The sequence below is a fragment of the Podarcis vaucheri genome, assembly GCF_965113315.1.
Source record: "Podarcis vaucheri genome assembly, chromosome: 4".
Classification (NCBI taxonomy): Eukaryota; Metazoa; Chordata; class Lepidosauria; order Squamata; family Lacertidae; genus Podarcis; species Podarcis vaucheri.
In genome coordinates, this window is record NC_138762.1 from 35185004 (window position 1) to 35210111 (window position 25108).

General features: G+C 43.0%; 1 protein-coding gene and 1 long non-coding RNA gene across 3 annotated transcripts in view; one reads left to right on the top strand and one right to left on the bottom strand.

Annotated features, from left to right (window-relative positions):
- Window positions 1-4967: 4967 nt before the first annotated feature.
- Window positions 4968-25108, bottom strand: part of LOC309531495 — an 80811-nt gene continuing 60670 nt past the window's right edge. Inside the window, exon 2 of the long non-coding RNA XR_014219336.1 lies at window positions 4968-5077. This is a non-coding gene — a long non-coding RNA (uncharacterized lncRNA). The remainder of the gene's footprint in view (window positions 5078-25108) is intronic.
- SLC19A2 (solute carrier family 19 member 2) lies at window positions 5932-20857 on the top strand. 2 transcript variants are annotated; one of them, XM_082221012.1, is made up of 6 exons: window positions 5932-6207; window positions 9583-10053; window positions 15361-15583; window positions 16346-16538; window positions 19836-19977; window positions 20597-20857. In XM_082221012.1, exons 1-6 carry the CDS (start codon window positions 6007-6009, stop codon window positions 20720-20722), a joined length of 1356 nt encoding a protein of 451 aa, XP_082077138.1. In that variant the 5' UTR covers window positions 5932-6006; the 3' UTR covers window positions 20723-20857. The 2 variants fall into 2 exon arrangements, with proteins under 2 accessions (XP_082077138.1, XP_082077137.1); XM_082221011.1 differs by having other exon boundaries at window positions 5934-6207; window positions 9583-10167.

Here is a 25108-nt window from a genome sequence, read left to right on the forward strand (position 1 = left end):
AAGGCACCAATTCCTCCCACACAGGCCAGTCCTTCTTCATGTAATGCTGAGCACGGTCCCTACTATCCCACATGCACAGAAAACATGGGTACTTGGTGAAGCCAGACTGTTGTCCCAACAAAAAGTTCACCATCTTCAGGTCAACACAAATAAACCACTTATGCTGATCATAATCAATTTTCTCCACCACATACTTCACCGCTTCATAGTTCTCCTTCAGTGTACTCGAGTGAGCCAGGGGTATAGAGGCAAACTGGTTGCCGTTGTGTAGCAGAACACATTTCAGTGATCGCTTTCTGCTGTCAATGAACAGTCTCCAATCTTTGGGTTCGTACTGTGGCACTCCAAGCTTGAGCAGAAGCTGCACAATATCTGTGCAGTACACCAAGTCCTTCTCTTCCGAGAAAAAACGGAGGTACTCTTGATGCCTGTTGCGCAAAAAGCTGATGCGAGCACTGTCAGAGAGGAGGTTTTTCCCCTTCAATCTGGATGCCAACAGTCCTCTGACAAGCTGAGGTCGTGAACTAGATCATTCAACTCCTTTTGGGAAAATGGATGTGGAGCATCATCTTCAAGAACCACTTCTTCTTCATGTCCTTCAACACTGGAGGCATCTTCGTCACTAATGTCAGGAAGTTCTCCGAAGATAGGCACTGGAATTTCATCACAATGAGCTACAGGACGACGAGCTGATTGAAGATCAGGATACTTCGTGGGGCGGCTGCCCCATTAACTTAGTTTTGATCCCCCAACATTATGCTCTGCTGGACCAAATTATGGAAGATTTCGAGGTTTTATGACTTCAAACTGATCCCTTTTCGACATAATCACCCAGAACTATCGGACCTGAATACTTATTGTCATTAAAATAATCATTTCCAATCAAAACAATTATTCGACATGGCATTTTACCCCCACAAACTTCTTCTAAAATGCTCCACACAAGCGTACATGTGAACAAAAATGTAAAAAACGACATGTGGCCATAGCTCAAAAACTTGACCTGATTGAGCAAAACCAATGTGATTTTTGGATTCAGTGCATCAGATTCATCCTAAATCAGCTGAAAAAACGCAGACAACAAATTTGTTGTTGACCAGTGTTATCGCAAAGCTGCTATTACAGTGGTGCCCCGCAAGACGAATGCCTCGCAAGACGGAAAACCCGCTAGACGAAAGGGTTTTCCGTTTTTGAGCTGCTTCGCAAGACGATTTTCCCTATGGGCTTGCTTTGCAAGACGAAAACGTCTTGCGAGTGTTCCAATTTTTCCCCGCTTTCCCCCCCTTTTCTAAGCCACTAAGCTGCTAATAGCCTTTTAGCTGCTAATCTGCTAAGCCTTTAATAGCCGCTAAGCCTTTAATAGCCGCTAAACCGCTAATAGCGCTAATCGGGTTGCTTGGCAAGACGAAAAAACCGCTAGACGAAGGGGCTCGCGGAATGGATTAATTTCGTCTTGCGAGGCACCACTGTAGTTCTAGTTGAGGAGTGGGGAAGCCCCACATGGGCTAACATCAATTTAGAAGTGGGGAGCAATTTCTATAGGGCAAAAGGTAGTGGGGGGAAGGATTAAACCTTGATCAATTTCAGCCTACATGTGCTTTGAATGAAATAAAAAGAATTTTGAGAAATCTCATCATGACTTTCATGCAATTTGGCCCAAAGTCATAGAAAACTGGATAAGTGCTTAATTAGATCTAATCTGAGGCAGTGGTTGTTTTTAAAAATCTGAAGTTTTTTGCCAAGCTGACTACTGCTAGATGCATCTGATTCACTTTATCAAGCATGTTAAATTTTAAACAAATCATTCATTGTTGTTATTTCTTATATCAGTGAAGGATGAGTTTACTTCAAAGCATCTGACTCAAACTCTGGGTTGCAACATTATTATGTTTTTCCGTTCAGAGTTCCTGCACACAGCCAGCTCATATGCTTACCATATGAATATTATTCTTCCTGTATTCATTGTACTTTATTTAAACTGGATTTTATTTTCCATTTCACTTTTGGCAAATAACATTGTATTGGTCTTAAACAATCAGCAGTGATCCTAGCTTAGCCTCTGACATCCAGCTATTTGTAGGGGTCGCCTGCCTTTACCAATGCAGATAACTCAGGCTGACATAGCAGAGGGAAATCCTAGGATGCAAGGAAGAGAAACCTGCAAAAGTAAAGAAAGGAGCTACAGCTCTGCTTTGTTGTATCTGTGTGGTCCATGAGCACACCTTGGCAAAAGAATTTCATTGCAATTTCTTCACTCCCATAAAATATGCTAATGAAAATGAAGCAAGCTTTTCATATCTTTTATTTAATCCCTCCTCATAGTAGCAGGAATGATTTGGCTAAAAATAGTCTCATTTCACAGGTGAGAAATTGAGTTTGAGACCTACAACACAATTCTACCAGACTTTTAGAAGACACCTGAAGGCAGCCCTGTTTAGGGAAGCTTTTAATGTTTGATGCATTATTGTATTTTAATATTTTGTTGGAAGCCGACCAGAGTGGCTGGGGAAGCCCAGCCAGATGGGTGGGGTATAAATAATAAATTATTATTATTATTACTATTATTATATTCATGTTTACTTGGAAATCCCACAGTATTCAGTTGCTGACATCCAGGTAGCTCAATATTTGCATGATAATTTTAATACAAATAATTTTAGTACTTTATAATTAATGCAAAATTGTATCATTGATTATTCTGTTTAGAATTTATGTAGCTTAACTTAGGCCAGCATTTTAAACTTTCTAATAGTGTCCCCCGTTAGCTCACATCTTAATTAAATCAGGAGCTCTTTACAATACAGGTACACTATAACCAGGAAATATTATTTTCCCTTTCTGTCTGTTCGCCCTGTCTTTTGCAATACATTCAGCTGATCTTATGTGGAATAAGGTGATTCCTGGGTGACTACACCTGAAATTTCAAAAGACCATGCTTAGTCATTAGGCAGAAACAGTCTCGTGTATGATGCTTGCTACAACGTGCTTTGAGAGCACCTTCAGCAATAACTGAAACTGGTTTACTCTGGTGAAATAGACAGGTTCTGAGGTGACTTCACTCTGACTTTTACTTCATGCAAAATTCAACTGAGAGAGGGATCCAGATTATGTTATTAGGTTGATGAAGACTCAGGCTCCCCAAAGTTTCAGAGGGGAGAAGCTCCTTACATGATGTAGTATAGACTAATCTAGGCAGGACACAGAAGCAGCCCTGTTTCCTGAGCCCTTTCCACTCCTTGGAGCAGGGCCTTTTAAAGCCCCCAAGAGTCCTGGGTGGGGGGTTTACATTCATTTGAGAGGCTCTCAGGAAGAATGTACTGTTTGCCAATATCAATGTGGTCCCTCTGTGTATGAGACCTGGGCCTAACCTGAATATTGTAGACTTTTCCCTTAATATAGAGCAAAGGCTATTTTTTAGATCTGACCTTGGATCAGGGTAAAACTCATGAAACTCAATAACAGAAGTTCAGTTGAAGTTCAGCAAGGAAAGAGAAGGGATGCTATTGAGTGTACAGAAGGGAAGCCTTGTGGCTAGAAACCTTCTAGTACACTAATTCTCAAGTATTCCTCCTGCTATTTCTAGATCTGGATAGCAATCAATTGTGACGACACAGATTCAAAAATAATGTGTCAGATCAATGGGTCCTAAACTACAAAGTGACAGGCAAAACAGTCATGAGAACTGGTAGTGGTTGTGACACCATATTATTCAGAGCCTCTTTGTTTTTGAAAGTTCAGATAACAATTGCATCACCTAAAATTCATGTCAGCTGCAGCCACAAGGTCAGATGCTTAATTAAGGCACAGCTTTTTATCTAATAGTGTGTGAGAGAGATACTTTAAAGGATACACAGGACAACAATATCCTTGATAAAATAATATAACCTAGTTGTACTCAGAGTAGACCCACTGAAGTTAATGGACATTCAATTTTGTATCAGTTATATACTACTTTATCTTCAAAGGAGCTAAAGGTGGTGTAGATTGTTGTCCCCTCCCCATTTTAATCTCACAATAACCTTGTGAAGTAAGTTAGGCTGAGAGACAGTGACTGGCCCAAGGTGGCTGAGTGATGTGCCCATCATTAGGGTTTATTAGGGTCTACTCTGAGTAGGACTTAGTGGGATACAACCTAGAAGAAGAAGAGTTTGGACTTGATATCCCGCCTTTCACTCCCCTTAAGGAGTCTCAGAGCAGCTAATAATCTCCTTTCCTTTCCTCCCTCACAACAAACTGTGAGGTGAGTGAGGCTGAGAGACTTCAGAGAAGTGTGACTGGCCCAAGGTCACCTAGCAGTTGCATGTGGAGGAGCGGGGAAGCAAACCCAGTTCACCAGATTATGAGTCCACCGCTCTTAACCACTACACCATGCTGGCTCCTACTGTAAGAGAGCACAGATGGTCTAGTGGGGTCTGAACTTGGGTCTATATACTTTCACACATTACCGATTACTTACTTACACAAGCGTTTCCCATGCCAGCTTCTAACAGTTTCCATGTCAAGAAGTTTGCCTTGGTTTCTAATGTCTAATCAACATTGGATCCTACACAGCAACCCTTCCACAAATGTTGCAGCACCATCTTTCATTCAGATGGTTCAAAACTGACTCCGGATATTACTGACGGTGACTTTTGACCGATCTGACGGCTGGATCCAAGGGTCAAATATGTAGCCTAAGGAAAGACACCTGCAGAATCTGCAAAATCCCATGGCCTGAGATGCTCTCCCAGGAACCATAGGATTCCACCCTTATACACCCTTTTGTTGGGGGGAGGAGAAAGGCCTTTTGTTGGGGGGTGGGAGAACCCCAGTTAGCTATGTATTTCTATCAATTTGCATTGATTTATTGGGGGGGGGGGAAACTGCCCCTCCTTGCCCACACTTGATTATGCCCATTCCCTTATATGACTTGTGAACTGCCCTGTGATTCTCGGATGAAGAGAGGTATTGTGATAATAACAATACTGAAAAATTGAAAAATCACTTAGAAGCATCATTTTTGTTGTTTAGTCGTTTAGTTGTGTCTGACTCTTCGTGACCCCATGGACCAGAGCACGCCAGGCACTCCTGTCTTCCACTGCCTCCTGCAGTTTGATCAAACTCATGCTGGTAGCTTCAAGAACACCATCCAACCATCTCATTCTCTGTCGTCCCCTTCTCCTTGTGCCCTCCATCTTTTCCAACATCAGGGTCTTTTCCAGGGAGTCTTCTCTTCTCATGAGGTGGCCAAAGTATTGGAGCCTCAGCTTCAGGATCTGTCCTTCCAGTGAGCACTCAGGGCTGATTTCCTTAAGAATGGAGAGGTTTGATCTTCTTGCAGTCCATGGGACTCTCAAGAGTCTCCTCCAGCACCATAATTCAAAAGCATCAATTCTTCAGCCATCAGCCTTCTTTAAGGTCCAGCTATCACTCCCATACATCACTAGTGGGAAAAGCATATCTATGCCTGTTGTCTTTGTCCATGGAGTTTTCTTGGCAGGGATACTGGAGTGGCTTGCCGGTTCCTCCTCCAGGTGGATCACCTTTGGTCAAAACTCTCTACTATGACCTGTCCGTCTTGGGTGGCCCTGCACGGCACAGCTCATAGCTTCTCTGAGTTATTCAAGCCCCTTCGCCACGGCAAGGCATATGTTTATTAAAAAAACACCAGAGAGCCCAGTGTATCTATGTGTGTGTGGTGTGGGGACACCCGCAAGCCACACCTCTCAGGTTGCAGCAAAGGTGCAGTTCTTTAAATTCCAATTCAACGACCGCCTCCTGAGCCCCCGCATCGCACTTTGGAGATTTCCATCCCCCGCTCCTACCACAAAAAAAAAAAATCCCGAACCGGCACCGGAAGTGGCGGGGCGTGCCTCGCGCGCGCGCTACTGCGCAGGGCCAAGGTGCCTTTGGCGCTCGGCCGCGTGGGCAGCGGCGCAGATTTGTGCGAGCCGAGCGAGCGGCGCGCTTCAGAGAGGGAGAGAGGGACGTACGTACGCGGAGACGCCCCATCGCGGGGCTTGTCGGATGGAAGCGCAGGGTGTCCTGGACGGGCTCCGGTCCCGCGTGCTGTTGCCTCGCCGCGCGGGGCGGGCTCCGCGCGCCTTCGGCTGGGCTTTGCCCACGGCGGTGCTGTGCGGCTACGGCTTCTTCGCCAGCTTGCGGCCGTCGGAGCCTTTCCTCACGCCTTACCTGTTGGGGCCGGACAAGAACCTCACCGAGACTCAGGTATTCCGGGGGCGGCGGCGGCGGCATTTTTAGTCCGTAGCGCTCCGAAGAGGAGATTCGTCGGGGGGGGGGGGGTCGGTCTCCTCGGAAGTAAGCCCCACCGAGCTCTGTAGAGCTTTGCTCCCAAGGGCTTTGTCCCTTCAGTGCTAGTAGCCCGGGGCTTTATGTTTCTGCCTCAGCCGTCGGTCCTGCTAAGGAGAGAGAGGGCTCTCGAACATGTGCAGAGGACCCTTCCCTAGCGCCGAATTATTGCGGGTATGGCTGCCAGGTAGGCTGAAGCCACCCCCCCGACCCCCCTGGTTTGGAAAGCTAAAGCTTCCCAGGACTCGGTATGGATGAATGGCTGCCTGCTGGAGCTATAGGGGAAGTCAGAATTACTGGCAGAATTACGGGTAGATTCATAAGCGCGTGATCCCTTTGGTGGAAGCGGGAGGGAAAGAGGATGTCGCGGCGGGAAAGTTTTTCACTGTCCTGAGCAGCAGCAGGTGGATCTTCTGACTTCGACTTGCCAAACGGTTACTAAAAGCAGGGGGACTTTTCTTGCGCCATTAGCCTGCGATGGGGTCCTGCTGTCACTGGTATACTGCATAGTATGCAGAGGTTGACAGATCAGGGTGGGCATGTGGGGTTTACTTACTTATATTTTTACCTTGCATCCCTGTGCAAAAGGCATGCACTTAGAATTAAAGACTCCTGAGCCCACACATTTATTTTGAGTGCTGGAAATCAATATAGTTTATAATCTTTATTTAAGAAAAGTCCTTTCCTCATGTGATCACCTCTCCTTCCTTAATTTCAGAAGTACAGTATAATGGGAGTATACAGTATAATCCTTTGTTAGACGACTTGGAATCATAGAATTGTAGAGTCAGAAGGGAGCACCAAGAATCATCTAGGTCAATTCCCTGCAATGTAGGAATCTTTGGCACAAAGTGGGGCTCAGGCTCACGACCCTGAGATTAAGAGTCTCACGCTCTACCAATTCAGCTATCCCAGACTCGGATTCAAAAAGCATTGTTGATCTACTGCAGAATCATATAGAGCCATACGCTTCAAACTTTTCAGACCCAGATCCCACTTTTAACCCAAACATGTATTTGGAGACCCATTTCATAATTTTAACCGTATATTTGTAGCTCAGTTGGTAGAACATGAAACTCTTAATCTCAGAGTCATGGGTTCAAGCCCTACCTTGGGTAAAAGATTCCTGCTTTGCAGGTGGTTGGAATAGATGGCCCTTGTGGTCCCTTCCAACTCTATAATTATATGATTCTATGATTTGCATGGCGGTAGTGCAAATGAGTGATATAATTCCTACCAGAAGATCTTGCTCTATCTCCTGCCCATCCCTCACCTAGATCAAACTTGCGTCTACTGTAACTGTTATATGGAATTGCCGTCATTCACTCAGTTATTATGGAGACTTCAGTTGCTGCCTGTTGCATTTTAGTGTTTTCTCATTCAAGCCTTGGCCTGCAGCAATTCTTCCAAGCTGTAGCCCTAGGCCATCCTGCATGGACTAAGCATTATTGACCCTTGGTTGAGGGCTTGGGGAGCTTACCTTTGTTGCCCATCATCATCAGCACAAGCTGGTTGACTCAAAGTTGGTGAGAGAATCTGCAGTTGGTGTGCTGCTGGCCTTCAACCTCATCTAAACCTGTGGTCGCTTTTGGCACCTGCTCCCTGCTTCAGTTTTCCAAGGGATGTGTTGCCTGCGTTTTGGAGAGAGTGCACATGCTTGACCTTCATTTTCTTAAAAATAAGTAAATTCATTTCTGTTTTTCGCAGAAGGAAAGCTAATAAAAACAAAGGTAAACAGGACAGGAAAATAATGCCATTTGGATTTAGGAAACTAGTCATTAAAGGGCTGAACACCTTTAGTAGGGAGAAAATCCGTCCAGGAAACAATTAGAGGCCCAATTTCAGTAATGCACCATAATGAACAGGTAGACCTTTGCTGGTTGAAGACTGCATCATTAACACACTTCTCAAGGAGTAATCCCATTGATCTGAATAGGACTTATTTATGAGAAACCATACTTTTAAAATTTTGCCCTTGGAGACAGGTATTGCAAGGTTGTAATGCGTAGGACAGCTGTCACTTGGATGCTTGCTAAGTAGAAATCATGAAACAAGTTCCATAGTTCTCCTACCTCTATCAGTTTTTAACTGGATTTTTTTTTTTTTTACCTTTTAGGAATAATGACAGTGAAATAATGCAGACTGTCTCAACCTTTAGCAATCTGTAAGTCCTTGCAAAGGATTTTATGCCGACTGTTGCAGATGACAGCAAAATTGACTGGAGATTTTGTGATAAGGTTCTGAAATATCCAGTCTTACAAGTTTTTATCCACTTAGCGCACTGCTCCTTTTTATACATCTTGATCTTTCTTGCAACAGATCTTTTGTGACTGTCGTTTCGATTAGCTCTGTGTGACTCCGTATTTTCAGTTCTGTTCTTCCAGGTTTGTGTGGTTGTTCTCCGTAGCGAAGATTAAAAAACAACAACACATAATTTTTGTGTGCAAATGAGCTTGTAAACATTACAGGGTCATCTTCTACATATTGCCTTTTCGAACTAACCCCACGTGCACTCTGTTTCAGTATGTATTTGGTACATTTTAAGCTGGAAATATCAGCCTGTACTACTACTGCAGCGTCCAAGCCTGAGATTAATAAAGTGTCATGCCAGCCAACCCTAGTAAGGCACTGCTTCTGAAACTTTGATTTTGCACCACTCTTCTTAACCTATTTTACCTTCTCTTCTCCCTCCCCCACTCTAGCCAGCACAGGTGTATATTTCTGCAGTGAACACATAAAAATAATTCCTTGCAGCTGTGTGTAAAGGTCAGTGGGGTGGAGCCTGAATACAGGGATGGGGAGCCTCTGACTCTGTAGTTGAACTGCAACTCCTATCAGCCATGAATATTGCCCATGCAGCCCGGGACTAGTGGGAGTTGGAGTCTAACAAGAAGTTCTGGAAGGCCACAGGTTGCTCATCCTTTCCTTAACAGAGCAGGATATCTCTGACTCGATCCTAAAACCATGAATAGGGAAACATGAGGAAAAAAATAGCTGTTCTTCCTGAGGTTGTTTCTTCTACAATCACACTGGGGTGATGGAGTGAGGTTGCAGTGTGGACCAGCAAGCATACTCTTCTCATTCTCCATTTTCCCTCTAGAAATGACTACCAAATGCCATCAGATGCTCCATGCTTTCTAAGGGACTCTGGCTGTATGATAGTCTCTCTAGAGAGAATTTGCTTGGCAACTACCCCTTGCACAGTTTGATGTTACGCAAAAGCTTGTAAATTACACCTGTTAGAATATGAATTTTCTGTTAACAAATGTTCATATCTTTTTCTTCTTCATTTAGGTCTTCAATGAAATTTATCCAGTATGGACTTACTCCTATTTGGTGCTGCTCTTTCCTGTCTTCCTGGCAACAGACTATCTCCGCTACAAGCCTGTCATCCTTCTACAAGGACTAAGCCTTATAGTGACATGGTTTATGCTGCTTTATGCAGAAGGACTGCTGGCTATTCAGTTCCTGGAGTTCTTCTATGGACTGGTGACTGCCACAGAAATTGCCTATTATTCCTACATCTATAGCGTTGTGGACCTAACGTTGTATCAAAAAGTCACAAGCTACTGTCGGAGTGCTACACTTGTGGGTTTTACAGTGGGCTCTGTTTCTGGACAAATCCTGGTGTCTGTATTTGACTGGCCTCTGTTCAATTTGAATGTGATCTCTCTCACTGCCGTGTCCGTTGCCTTCGCCATGGCCTGGTTTCTGCCCATGCCACAGAAAAGCCTTTTCTTTCACCATCGCCAGTCAAGCACCCAGGTCAGTAAGGAAACGAAGGTTGTAGATCCTGCCTTAAAGAGGGTTCCTGGGTGGGAAGATGTTGAATCGGAGATCCCTTTAAATAGAGATGATGAGCATCCAGCAGTGCAACAGGTAAGCAATAATTCTGTTTTCCAGGGGAATGGAAGGTGCAGCTCTCTCATTGCACAGAAAATCTCTGTTGGGTTAATTGACCATTACATTGTCTGTTGCTTGTGGCATGTCAGGGCAGTTCATTGGGTTTTCAGGTGTCTGATCACGTTAAATTCTGGGGATGTGATCTTCAGCATGCCTCTGGCAGTGGAGTCCTATTGCCTCCTGGAACACGTACAAGTTCAGGCCAATGAAATATGCCAGTTTTATTAACTTGCAAATTATTATTCTTGTTTATGAGATGCCTCGTTAAATGAATTTTCTAGGTATTCAAAGGGAGAAAAATATAGTATTACAATAAAAACCTATAATCGCTTAAAACAAGCCAGCATAAAAGCCAAATACAAAAATCAAGCACAATCAAATGCTGTACAGCGTGCAGAAACTGGAACCATCAAATGCTTATGCCAAAACCACTAACCATTCCATAGGAACTTAAAAACAAGATCTTAAAAGGCCTGAGAGAAGAAAGCAGATACTTTTGGGGAATCTGTTGTTGCTGGGGAGGGCAGGCGGTAGCTCCAAGAACAGGTATTCTTGTGTGTTTCTGAAGGTGGGCTACTACCCATCTTAAGAATATGATACTTTTAAACTCTAGATGTTCTTTGCAAGTGCAGATGCTGCCGCAAGCTTCTTAGGAGAGGTTATGGAGAAGTTTTGGGCAATTGTCAGGGTAAACTAGGTCCAGAGATAAGAACCAATGAAGTGAAGACTGGGTCAGAAAAAGTGAGACACTTGTGTGGAGATGCTCCTAAAGGAGTTTGCAGGACATAGTGAAGCCTGAATGAACACTTCAGCAGAAAGCAAACTTCTGCAACTGTGCAAACAAATCTAGAAATTACTTTTAAAAAATCCTGTCCCTTGGCCAGAAAGGGTTCTGTGTTTTTGTTCTTGTTTTGTTTGCTAGGCTACAATTGGTAATTAAAGCTCTTAGCATTCCATGGAATTAAAGTTTCCCAGTCAAGCTCTGCTTCCCTAGCAGAGGATTAGCATGAAGCTGAGAGAACCTGTATGGATAGATGGCAGCACTTTCTTCAGTTCTATGTAAATTAGCACAACAGTGTATTCTAGTATAGGCTAATACTGCTCCTCCTCCTCTCCTATTCTCTCATTCCTTCATCTCTCCCCACCCCTGCCTTCTACTGACATTTTGCAACTCAGGTGTTTTCACATTGTATTCTTGTACGTATTCTATACATTGAAAGTTGAATGTATTATCAGTGCTGTGTCCACCAGCCTACTCAGGGCACTGATGTTGAGGTGAGAGTTCTGAATGGAGAAAAAGTCCATTCTAAAAAGTGATTCTTTAGTTATAGGGAATGGCAAAAAAGCCCCTTATCTGCAGACTGTGTACACAAGCAAACTGCAAATACAGCTAGGTCTTCGCCTAAGCACATATAATCTTAAACATCCTGGTGGAACCCTACAGATTATAGATTCCAGGCAGCAGGCTCTGTGGGAGAGGAGAGAATACACATGCAGATCTTGCATCAGTCTGCTAGGGTATTGGCGGTCTGCATTCCCCCCCCCCCCATCTTAGTTGTTCCTCTTTATCCTGTGCTGAGGTGTTTCCTTAGTTGATGGAAACTGGAAGCAGTACGTCTTCTTTGGCACCACTGTGCTGCCCTCGGGTAGAGGTACCAGAAGTGTTCTGCCTCATGCTGGCTCCAAACTTGTGGTCAAAAAGGCAGAACCAAACACAGCTCTTCTCTCCTACCTGCCTCTTTCCCAGACCATTCATTCAAGCTCAGGACTCCATATAGTCACAGACAGTGAGAGAAAGGGAAGTAGGATTTGAGATTTTTCTTTTCTACACCCTATAGACCAGGCCCTGGTGCCCTCTGGATGCCTTGGAGATCTATTCCCATCAGTCCCGGTCAGCACAGCATGATTTTGGAGCATTTGGAGGGCACCAGCATTTGGAGGGCATCAGGTTGGTGACTGGGGGTTGATGTTGGCCAGTTTTTGCAGAATTTGTACACTTACTCCAGCATATGTTTTGTGTCCCACTTAAGGAATCACAAACTAGACTGCCATTAATAGGCTTTTCACTCTCTAAAAACAGCTTGACTGCTCTTAAAAATCTAAAACTTCAGTAAAACACAGGTGCTGAACTTTCCGGTAAACTTGCCGTAAGCTGCCATGAGTTTTACTGTTGGGAAAGTTATCCTTTCTCTTTTGTTCACAAATCACATTTTGTTCACCTTGAAAAGTTACATTCACTCAGACCTGATGCGGAATAAATTACTACAGCAGCAGCATACCATTTGCAACTCTTGCTGTGGGTATTACTGTGCAGTTATACTGCTTTGGGACATTACTTTGCTAGCCATTTTATCAGTAAAGCTGGAGGAAATATTATTATTTATTAAATTTGTAAACCACCCTTCATCTGAAGATCACAGGACAGTTCACAATATAAAAATTCAAAATGATACATAACAAAATAAAAAACAAACCAATAACTCCCTCCCACAAACACATTTAAAAAGCCATAGAATGTTAATAAACATTGCTTTGTCCCTGTGGGAAAAAAGAGTTAGCTAGAGTAACTGTACAGCCATTCTCTCCATTGGTTTTAAGCATGCTAAGCTTGCTTGGCTCTCATCATGAGAAACATAATTCCCTTGTACCATTGGATGTGCCCTAGCTTGTTTCTTCAGTAATAAGCAGATGTGGTTAGGCATTCTTTGATAATGGCTTTAAACCAGATGTGGCCTAACCTGTATCACTCCAGTTGTTGTCGGATGGCCACTGGACAGAGATGATGGGAGTTACAGTCTGATAACGTCCAGTGGGTCACAGGTTCCCTAAGGGATTGGGCTACTAGCTTTCCACTGTCGGATATTGACTAAAGATGGCGGGTGCTGAGTCCTCTCTACAATCTCTTTTTTAAGATTATGTGGCATATCCATTGTCAGTGTATTTTTGGCACCTTTTGACGAGTATTTCAAAATCTCCATTGAGTAATTATAGCAGCTGATTCTGATTAGTTTACAGCCCTACCTCAGTTGGATGTATGTTGAAAAAGTATGTGGTTTTAAATATTAGGGCTGAGCGGAGTGTTTGCTTGTTTCAATTGTGGGAGGGAAAGTTGCTCATCTTGTTCGTTGCCTGTTTAGTCTCCGAAAAGCTGCTTCTCCAATGCTTTAAAAAAATTGTTCTGGGAATATACTGGGTGATACTAAACTAAGTTTTACTCAGAGTAATGAACATGACTATGTTAGGTCAGTGAATATAAAAGGTGTACTCTGAGTAAAACCTGGTTGAAAACGACCTACTGATTTTAGTTACAGATAGGTAGCCGTGTTGGTCTGCCATAGACACATGTATCTGAAGAAGTGTGCATGCACACGAAAGCTCATACCAAGAACTAACTTAGTTGGTCTTTAAGGTGCTACTGGAAGGAATTTTTTTATTTTGACTACTGATTTTAGTTAATCAGGGATATAACTAGCACAGTCAATTGACAGCAAGGAGTAGTGCTTTCTAGGCTACCATTGTCCTCGCTCTGTATGCACAAGGTGAAATATGCTGCCTCCTGCAATGGCGGGGGGGGGGGGCAAACTCCCTGAGGGCTATTCAAGAAGCCCTTGTGGCATCTCTCACAGTGTATGTGTGTGTGTGTGTGTGAATCCTTTATGGGTCCTCCCCCTGCTGTCATGTAATGCAGCTTTGCATCGACTTCTCCATTCAAAGAAGCTGGTGCAAAGCCCTGCCCCATCTCCAGGCTGGTGTGTGTGTATGTATGTGTGGAGGGGGGGGGGAATCTCTCTTCCACACATGGCAGCCAAGCAGCCATGGGAAGGCATTTTGCAGAACTTTGCTGCCAGTCCCTCTCTGCCCCTAGAGGCTGGGGAGACCAGTGGCAAAGCTGGGTAGTGGAAAGGGTGTGTTGGCCCTTGGGGGCAGCTTCCTCACCCTGCCTCATGGTCTGGCTGGCTGTTCTTGTACCCTCCCCCTAAATTGCTTGAAGGGTATCTGTACAGTTTTTGCTGGAGGTGAAGGCTTATCATCCTGCACCTTTTAGTTCGGCTGTAATAATTCCCCATAGCTGAATAGAGTATTATAATTCTTATCTTATCGTAGTCATAGCAATCCCATGGGGACTGTGGCTGTTTTTATTTATCAGAAAGGAACTAAGGCAGAGAGCAAATGCGTCACCTACTACAGCAACTTGGTCATGGGCAGTTGGGATCAAGCATATAAATGTTCGTCTCCCTTGTTAAAAACAACTGGCATGCTATGAACCTTTGGCTCTTTGACCTCAGCCATAGTGTAAATGTTTGCCCGCACAGAGAATAGGCAAGGAGTCCATGTGTTACAGCCGATTCTAGGGTGTTTGGGCCTTGAAAGTTCTGGGCACAGGGTTTGCCAAGTGGTTTTTGTAGAATTCTCCATGTGTCCAACCATTGCTGCCCCATTATTTAAATGGGGCAGCAAAAAGTAGTAGAAAGACCTACTTTCTACTACTTGTTGAATGTTGAGAATATAGGATATGGCTAGCGGGAACTAGCGCCGTCCATCTTCACTCCAGAATTGCATTTTTCTTTGACTAATTCTCCACCCCAAGCCACTGTCCTGCCGTCCCATTGTTTTGTCCATACATGGAGTGGACTGTTTTCTAAACAGGAATATTATATTTGTTTAATACTGTATGTAGCAATGTAATAACAGTTGAAGATTTTGGGTGGCCAGTTCATATGATGTCTCTGTGCACCACACAACCTTTTCACCTCTCTACCCAGATTCCATCATGCGGTTTTTTTCCTAGCATAAACTGGCTATTTTTGTACACAATTATTCAGAGATCAAAAAGAATTGTGGTGGCATGTATAATCAGGCAGGGCCCAATCCAGGATGAGAAAAGGACCATAGAATCATAGAATTGTAGAGTTGGAAGGGATCTCTAGGGTCATCTAGTCCAACCCCATGAATGTATCTGAACTAGTGGTCTTCAGTTTCACTGTCATGGATTCATCTTTTTATTGGAAAGATAGCCAGGGGCTCTCTGGTGGTGCTTCTTCTTGAATAGGAGACAGTTTTATATCTTTAGCCCTATTTAGATCTGTATTCTTCCTATTGTGCTGTTGTACATGCAAGTAACTGACAGAAAGATTAACTGAATTTTGTGTGCGTTTTAAATCTATGCAGGAGGAGAGAGTGGACATTGTGAAAGTAATCAAAGAGCTCTGGCAGGACTTCCTTCAGTGCTACTCGTCCCGGCCTCTGCTGTGTTGGTCTGTTTGGTGGGCGCTCTCAACATGTGGTTACTTCCAAGTCATAAACTATGCTCAAGGTCTATGGGAAAAAGTGCTGCCTTCTCAGACCTCTCCAATCTATAACGGTGGTGTAGAGGCTGTTTCCACACTGTTGGGTAAGTTCCCTCTGTAACTATTTTTTTAAAAGAGGTAAGATCCATGCTATGGGACTATATTAAGCACTGGATCTAAAGGACTAAACATACCTTACCTACAGGGTATGTGCGCTGTGCAGCTGCCAAAACTGGTGCTTTCCTCTTTCGAGCAAGAGACCCTTTCCCGTAAACGGCACTCCCTTAAATTACTGTTGAGTGAGTTTCATACAATGTGTGCATGTGATGACTCACTTGCTTTTGCTAGCAATTTAGTGTTTTGAAATTCTGTCTGGAGATGATAGTGTTTATAGCAACCTCCTGAGGAGCTTTACCCAAGCAAAGTATGCCCAGGTTTGGTACATTAATATGACCAATGCAACACCAGTTGGAGCAATAGGCTGACGCTTACACAGGCTTTTGTGCACAACCACAATTGAGTAATGATTGTAACTGCTAGTACTGGGCAGCATTTCTACATTAACCTCCCACCTGTTTTCTCTCTGCCCTCAAAATTCTCAAGCCTGCTTGCACCATATAACTGTAACAGCCCTGAAATGGGGATGGTTAAACTTTTTTGGGCTGAGGGCCACAATGACCTGTGACCAGGGAGTCTTCCCCCCAATTTAATATTATATATATGTAAAATGACATATTTCAGGGTGTGTCTTTTGGGTGACCACAAAAACTGGGGGGGGGGGTGAGTGGTGGATGTGGGCCACAGATTAGGTAACCCTGCCCTAAAGGCTAGCTAAATACAAGTTAATTTGTTTTTTGCACTTACAGGAGCTGTGGCTGTGTTTGTTGTGGGCCACATAAAAACATCTTGGGCTACCTGGGGCGAGATAGCCTTAGCCATGTTTTCCCTCTGCATTGCTGCTGCCGTGTATATCATGGACAGTGTTCATAACATCTGGGTCTGTTATGCTTCGTACATAGTATTCCGAATTGTTTATATGCTGCTCATCACAATTGCAACGTAAGTAGATCTTTGCAAACTGACAGTTTATAATTAATCATCCATGTTTCAGTAAACTCAGCACAGAGCTGTATTACATTGTAAGCATTGAATTGATGTTCTGCATTTAAGAATGTCAAACAAGCAAAGGCAATCAACATGCATCTAGATTCTTGAATTTTAGAATGCAGTGCCTTGTTCAATTAGGTCTGCTGGAGCACAAGTCAATCGGGTCAATTCAGTCTGAAATCAGAAAACTGTAATATAAGCAAAGAACAGCGGGTACTTTTATTTAGTCTGTGCTGTTTACATTCTGTGGCCTAATTTAAACATGAGCTCTATCGGTGGAGCATGAGACTCTTAATCTCAGGGCCATGGGTTGGGCAAAAGATTCCTGCATTGCAGGGGGTTGGATTAGATGATGCTTGCGGTCCCTTTCAACTCTTTTGATTCTATGGTTATGTAAGAAAAAGTGCCTGACATTTTGTTTTGAATTGAGTTACTAATGTTGCATGTAGCAGATGAGGGTTCCGTTTTCAATGTAAAGTCGGGTTTGCATACCTGGTGTCACTTTGAAACTAGGCCTGGGGTTTCCAGTCTGTCTTATGCAACCATTTGTCTTTTTATTTTTCTAGCAGTGCACATCTAATTGCTGTCATGCCAAATGACTGCGACTTTGGGCATGCAGCCAGTAAGACACTGGCAACCAGAAATGTCAGAATTAAAAATAGATTCTCCATATTATGATATCCTCATGCGTTGGGTTTCTTCCAAGCTTATTTGTTTGGGTAAAGGTGAAAGCTAGGAAGAGCAATAAGTGCTTTGTAAGCAGTGCATTCACATGCATCAGCTATGTTGTGGGATTGCATAATTCATTTTGCAGTGTAATGCAATAGTTCAGGAAAGCACACAAACTAAGACAGATTGTCCTAGTTACTGCAGGTACTGTAAAGTAGCTGAATACTGAGCAATGGGCAGTAGTTATAGACAGTACATAAGTAAGAATAGCAAGGACACAGGTATCAATAGCTTTCATCTTTTAATTGTCATGGAAGGGAAACTGCATTATCAAGAGACTCCTATGTGTTCACGTGGGGGAACAAAGAAAACTCTTCTACTGAGCTGGATCAGCTATCTTGGTAATTTCAACACAAGTTCTTGCTGGATTCCAATTCCAGTCAGTTCCAACCAGCATGGCCAATGGTCTGGGATTACGAGAGTTGTAAACCAGCAACTTCTGAAGGGCCACAGACTCCCCACCAGTGATACTGGCACCAGCTTTGCAGGGTTTCAGACAGAACTTTCCCAGCCCTTCCAGGAGGGATTGAAGCTGGGGGGTTTGCATGGGAAACATGTTTTCTACCATTGAGCTACAGTTCTTCCCAACTGATGTTCATTATTGTTTCGGAACAGTGCTTTTTGCTTACAAAATTGGAGTTGGGTGGGAGTTATTGCATCCAATAGCTTAAAACCACATCTGGATGACCACCCATTTCTCCCAAAGCCTTCAGAGAAGGCTGTTGTACAACTTGCCCTGAAAAACTGTGCCAGTGAGCAAATGCAGATAAGAAAAACACCTTGATTTTCGGTAGAAGTTAATCCTATGTGTGCTTTCAGAAAAGTAATCCCCATTGAATGATTGCAGTTACTTCATAATAAATGTGCATCAGATTGGGCTGATCTGATGCTTTGCAGCTTCAACCTAGTTTTGCTTGGCCCTCTACCAGCTACACTGGGAAGCAGCGATTCTTAGCTGGCAAAAATGACTGACTGATTTCCCACCCATTGAGTCTTCTCAGTTGTAGTCAGAATTAACTAGTCACCTCTCCATTGTGCATCTTGGCTCCTCCCTTCTGCCCACTGTTTACAAATCCTATGCAATTTATCAGTCATTTTATCACCAGAGCTCCTGGCAGTTAATATTTCAGCACCTCGTCTATCCTCCTCAGCACTGAATTAGGTCACTGTTCCCATTTTACAAATGGGCATGTCAGCCTCCATTTCCTCCATTGAACAAGCTGGGATAGCATAACCAGCTCAACTGCTTTGATTTTCCCTTTGATATACCCAGCTGGGAAATGACATCCGTGTGTGTGTTTTGGTTTGTGGGTTGAAGCAGTAAGATCACTGCATATGCAGATATTTAAGGGCCAAATTACACATGATGGTGGCACTTCATTGTGTTATTAAATTTGGAGCTGCCACCAATCATGTAGAGCAGGGGTAGGGAGCCTTAGGCTCAAGCACCAAATGGGATTTTCCCATTCTCTCTGTTTGACTATTGGGACTCTCCCCAGGCCAGGCCCATTCCCATAGGCCACACTTTCTTTAAGTAATTTTACCTGACTTTAATGTGTCCTTGGATTGTGGTAGTGCCTCGTTCTTACCTGGAAGGATGATGGAGAGATGTGTGAGAACTTCTTGACTTTTGTATGGCTAGAATGCATCCTGCAGTTAGTAGAATTGTACATGCAGGTTATCTGAAATCTCAGTTATCTGAACACAAAGAATTATACCCAAACCTTGCTACATGAACAGCTGATTCAGATAGCTGAACAGCTTGAGTTTGCCCACTTCCTTACCTGTTTGTGCAGGGAAGGAAGAGGTTTGGACAAATCAGGAGCAAGAGAGATTTCCTGGGAATGCATTGTGTTCAGAAAACAGGACCTGCATGTATCCATTGATTGGCTCATTTTGCATGTGCACACTCCTCCCCTTTTTGTGGTCTCCAAAAGGTTGCTGACAAGGAATGCAGCCTTAGGACTGAAAAAAAGCTTTCCCTCCCGATGTAGAAAGAGGCAAAATATCCAGTTTTTTAAAAGCAAAAGAGGTGCACGGGGTAAGAGTATAACTTCTTCCCTGTGTGTAGGTTACTTTTCCATAGGCAAGTATCTTGCCAAGCATCTTTTTCTCTGTGGGGGCTTTGATGACAAGAGTCACCCCGGCTGAGATTAGAAGTTACTGGGATGAAAGCAAGCCATGGGATGGAGGATGAGCTTGTTTCCTTGGTCCCATATATATAACTCATTTGCTTTTAAAATATCTGATTGGGATATTTCTATGGGCAGGTGCATCTAGTCCCAGGGTAACCAGCTTGGTGCCCTCCAAAAATTGGACCCCAGCCAGCATAGCCACTGATGAAGGATGGTAAGAGTTGCTGGCTGGGATCCAGTGTCTGGAGGGCAGCACACTGGCTGCCCTGATCCTGTATGATCCCAACTCTTTTGATTATTAACTTGTGTGGATCTCTTCTGTTTGCCTGAAAAGAGGCTTTTGTTTTCAGTACTCATGCTCTCTATTTCTTCTTTTTCTGTGAAGTTTCCAGATTGCAACAAATCTAAGTGTAGAGCGCTATGCTCTTGTTTTTGGCGTTAATACATTTATTGCCCTGGCACTGCAGACTCTGCTCACATTGATTGTTGTTGATGCAAAAGGGCTTGGCCTGGACATATTCACACAGGTAAGGCCCATTTTGGCTGGGTGGGGGAAAAGAGGGTATACAGCCTTCCTGGTAAAAGCCTTTTGTCTGCCTCAGGGTGTGAGAGGTCATTCTGGTTGCAACAATTTTTCATTGGGGGGTGGGTAGTGCCTTGTCCTATGCTTGCTGAGGGGAGGAGGTTTACTTCATACACCCCATTTTCTAATACATGTTGGGAATGCTTATCTATCTTAATGAGTTGCCGGGAGATAAAACCATTGCACATGTTTTGCTTGAAATGGAAGCTTCTCTCAGGCTTGGCTTGAAGACTGCTTCCTATTTAGATATACCTAATAAATGCATTGACAAAAATGGGTGGTGAGTGTAAAATCAAGCACAAAATGTGATTCTTACTCATTGTAATAAAATGATGGCTCAGACAGCCTGCCATCTTAGTGCCTGAGACATAAAATCCAAATAGTGACTGCCAACCTCCCATTGTGCTGAGGATAGCACTAATTATTGGCTTTTTACTGCCCTATGATGTGCAACATTACCTTACCAGCCGTCTTACCCTTCCTAATGGTAGGACTGGCCCTGATTTAGGTTAGTGAACTTTGCTTCTCAGTTCACCACTCCCTTCTCTTTTTGTTCCCTGCAGTTCATGATCTATGCCGGCTACTTTGCTGCCATAGCAGTAGTGTTCTTGATCAGTGGGACATGCAGTATTATCAGGAAATCCTGGAAGAAGGAGAGGAGAAATGAAGCAACAACAGATGGTGCTTAAAATGAAGAATATGGACTTGTTAAGCCCCTGTGTTAGGAAGGGGGGTCTATTTAAATATGTTGGTTCCTATTTATTAATGTATCCAAATGCTGTTAATTCAAGACTGTTACCTAAATTGTCCTTGATACATGTTTGTACTATATTAGTAGCATAAATTAGGAACAGATTTATTTACTTATATCTTACGTAAGTAAGAATTTTATATGCAACACATTGGTCTTGGATAATGCCTTTAAGTCAAAACTGCATAACTAGAGATGGTCAGAAGCATCCTTGAGATTTACTGATTGCTTCCTGAAATAGGCAAGCCCATAAATCAGCCATTGAAGTGAAGGTGTTGTTGAAACTAGCCCAGTTCATGCTGTTACGGGGGTCTTGGTAGGCTGGGTTTTGCAGGTATAGAAGAAATATTAAGGCAGTGAGGTATACCAAAAGTAGTCTTAAGTCAAGTTGGACATAGCAGAAGAAGAACTCTCCCAAGGCTGGTAGATGCAAACTCATGAATATTGAATAGACTTATCTTATACATGTGCAAACACATATCACAATGTAGTAGGTCATGTCTTGTCTGCCTTTTGATATTTCTATAGGCTCAGCTTCCTTTGATTACCCTTGCTCAGCAAGGTTAAATAGATGGATTATCCTGCTGACCTCATGTCAGTTATACATCTTCATTCATAAATAATATAGGGCACAGAGAGCACGTGATGAAAATTTGGCTTGGTTTGGCATCCTTAAAACCTCAGTTACCCCTTTATTCCCTGTAAGTTTTCTTCAACTCCACAGTAGATTTTCATGACATCTGGGAGAATGAACTCTCATAACAGTAATGTTATTTTGCTTAACTCATTCAGATAATTGAAACCTCCTTGATTAGCATTTTCCTCTATTGCTAATATGTTTTCCAGTGGTGACCAAATGTATTTGACTGGATGAAATCTCATCCTCAAGAATTTAGAATCTCTGATTCTATTCCTCCATTGTAGGATGGATGTGGAATGGGATTACACTGCAAGTGTTTACATAGTTTGTGTTTGTAAATGCTTTGGGGAACAGGGATGCTGCTAAATTACATGTTCTATTTCCTCTTCCCTTCCATGTCCACTTACTTTGGCCACAGTTACTTCCTGTGGCTTGCAAAATAATTGCAAATGAGAGGGTTGAATGAATCAGTAACAAGGAGCATTTGCCTCAGGATTGCAGAGTTGTTTTTTCTGGCAAGCTGCTAAGGATGTTAGACTAGCCCAAATAATGAAGCTGTTGTCAGTGGTACATACTTTAACATGAAAAGCATTTCTATGTAACTTAAAAGCCATAAGTAGGTTTTGCACCTGAAGACTGCACATTTTCTTTAGCTGTGTATACAGACTTTGGGAGGCCAACGCTAGCTGTGTTTCCTACCGTATTTTTCGCTCTATAACACGCACCAGACCATAACACGCACGTAGTTTTTAGAGGAGGAAAACAAGAAAAAAAATATTCTAAATGAAATAGTAGATATATGATTTTTGTGGTTCATGCTGTGGCCACAGACATGTGATCTGATAGTGAGTTTGGAGTAGCCCAATGCAAAAATCCTGAGGATCCATGCTTTGTAACCACGGAGGAGGGAAGGAAGGGGAACCATGGGTCCTCTGCTCACGACTGCAGCAGATTCCCCCCGTCACCCGCAGGCATTCGCTCCATAACACGCACAGACATTTCCCCTTACTTTCTAGGAGGAAAAAAGTGAGTGTTATGGTGCAAAAAATACGGTAATTCATGTAAATCAAGCAGACATGTGGTGTGGTTCTTGTATGTTCAAGATAGAAGTACTCTGTAAGTAAGAAAACCAGTGTGTGAAGTATGAGTCCTGTCCATTGTAAGTATCCAGTACTTGATCATCTAGTGCTCTCTTTGCCACATTAAAATCCAAATGAGGAAAATGGAAAGAAAGGATGGATATTACTCCGGAATTTACAGTACTGAGCCTGGAAATCATATGAGATTTAGCTTTTATATAATATGTGAAGCATACCATTTTCCCTAACGTTCAGAGAGCTTGAACTTGGATTTTAATTTTAAATATGTTTTTCAACAGATTGAAGGTTCAGGAACTAATTCATCAAAAATAGCCAAATATATTTGCAGTTGCTTTTGTGGTGAGATCCACCTGCAGGTCTGGCTTCTAAACCAATTTCTAGGTACAAATTGCCAGGACTAATATTTCTTAGTAACAAGGCCATCCATCCATCCATCCATCATAAGGTAATTGTAACAGTTTACTCAAGTTGATGAGGAAATAGCCATGTGAATCCTAGATTCCTTTAAACACACTTGAAAACATTGATAACAGGAACAGGTGAGAATCTACACCCATTCAGAAGCTTGGGAGAGAAGTGTTGGGTAACCAAAAGAGGAAGCTGGACCTATAATCAAGCAGCAAATTCTTATTGCCTCTGGACCAAGATGTGACATTCATTTCATGAATGTAATTAACATGCATTAATATATATATATATATATATATATATATATATATATATATATATGCTTTCGTAGATTTTCACGGGTACAGGAATGCAGGTTTTGGTGTCTTCGGGTGTCTTCCCGTGTAAGAGTCGGGGTGTCTGGGCGACGTTTCGACGAGGTCTCACTCGTCATCTTCAGGCTGGTGCTTTCGGCTTCTTGTTACTGGAACAGAGCAGAATCTGGTGTTTGAGTTCTGCTCTGTTCCAGTAACAAGAAGCCGAAAGCACCAGCCTGAAGATGACGAGTGAGACCTCGTCGAAACGTCGCCCAGACACCCCGACTCTTACACGGGAAGACACCCGAAGACACCAAAACCTGCATATATATATATATATATATATATATATGCAGGTTTTGGTGTCTTCGGGTGTCTTCCCGTGTAAGAGTCGGGGTGTACCCGTGAAAATCTACGAAAGCAAATGCACAGACACCCCGACTCTTACACGGGAAGACACCCGAAGACACCAAAACCTGCATTCCTGTACCCGTGAAAATCTACGAAAGCATATATATATATATATATATATATATATATATATATATATATATGCACTGAGGTTAGGCCTGAGCAGCTTTGGGACTGGGGGTCTGTGAAGAGGGAGTTTTAACTCTTGCTCCTATTGCTGGGTTCCTAATAAAAATTACTTTTATTTGCATTTCAAGGGAAACTTCCCTTGGTGTCAAGGGGAACTTCTGTGGTATGCAAACAGCATTTTCTGAGAGGTGTTTTTTGTTGTGACACTTACAGGGAGAGAGTTAAACTCTAGGCTTCCCTTCATCTGCTACTTGCACTGCAAATGTGAATGTTAAAGGAAAGCGCACAACTCTAGATTAGCCTTCTGTGTTCCTTCTGGGAGGAACTGAAATACGTAACTAGAAGACCTCATCTCTGGATAAATCTGTTAAATATAATGTAGATGACCAAGATGTCTTCCTTGCCTAAGAGTTGCCTTGTAGTAATTTGCATAACTGGTTATGCAGCACTAATCCAGTCTGATGAATGTAAGCTTGGAGATGGCTCCAGGTTCTCTTGCATTGTTATAATGGTATTGGAATAGGAAAACACTACTCTAGCCAAGTGGCAAACCTATTTTTTAAATCAAATAAAATTATTTTATGATATTCTTTAAAGTTTGCTTGTTATTAATAGTGCAATGCTATAATTATTTTAAATGATCTTAACAAGAGTGCTTACAATTTCATGAGAAAATCCAGCTCCCAAATTTTGCTAGTAGAATAAATCAAACACACTTCTCTGTAGCTTAAGAAAATATATATAAAGTGGTATCTCAGGTTAAGTACTTAATTCGTTCCGGAGGTCCGTTCTTAACCTGAAACTGTTCTTAACCTGAAGCACCACTTTAGCTAATGGGGCCTCTGCGCCGCCGGAGCATGATTTCTGTTCTCATCCTGAAGCAAAGTTCTTAACCTGGGGTACTATTTCTGGGTTAGCGGAGTCTGTAACCTGAAGCGTATGTAACCTGAAGCATATGTAACCCAAGGTACCACTGTAGCTACATTACAGTGGTTTTCAACCAGTGTACTGTGGCAACCTGGGGTGCCTTGAATGATGTGTTGCTGCGGGCCATACTAGCCTCTGTCCCTCTTTCCTTCTCTCCCTCCTCCGATGCCTTCTCACATCTCTGCCTCCCAAAGGCTTGCACAGCTGTTCGTTGTGGCAGCTCTGGCTACAAGCTCCCCAGGCGAATGGTGCCTCGGGCTGGAAATCGAACGCTGCAAACCCGGAAGTAGGTATCTGGTATGCAAACTTTTTTCAGAATCCGAACTGTTCTGTTTTGAGTGTTACACTTCCTTTTTCGGCGCCACACTTCCGTTTTGAGTGTCCCTGCTCCTGCTTCCACGGGAGTAGGAGCT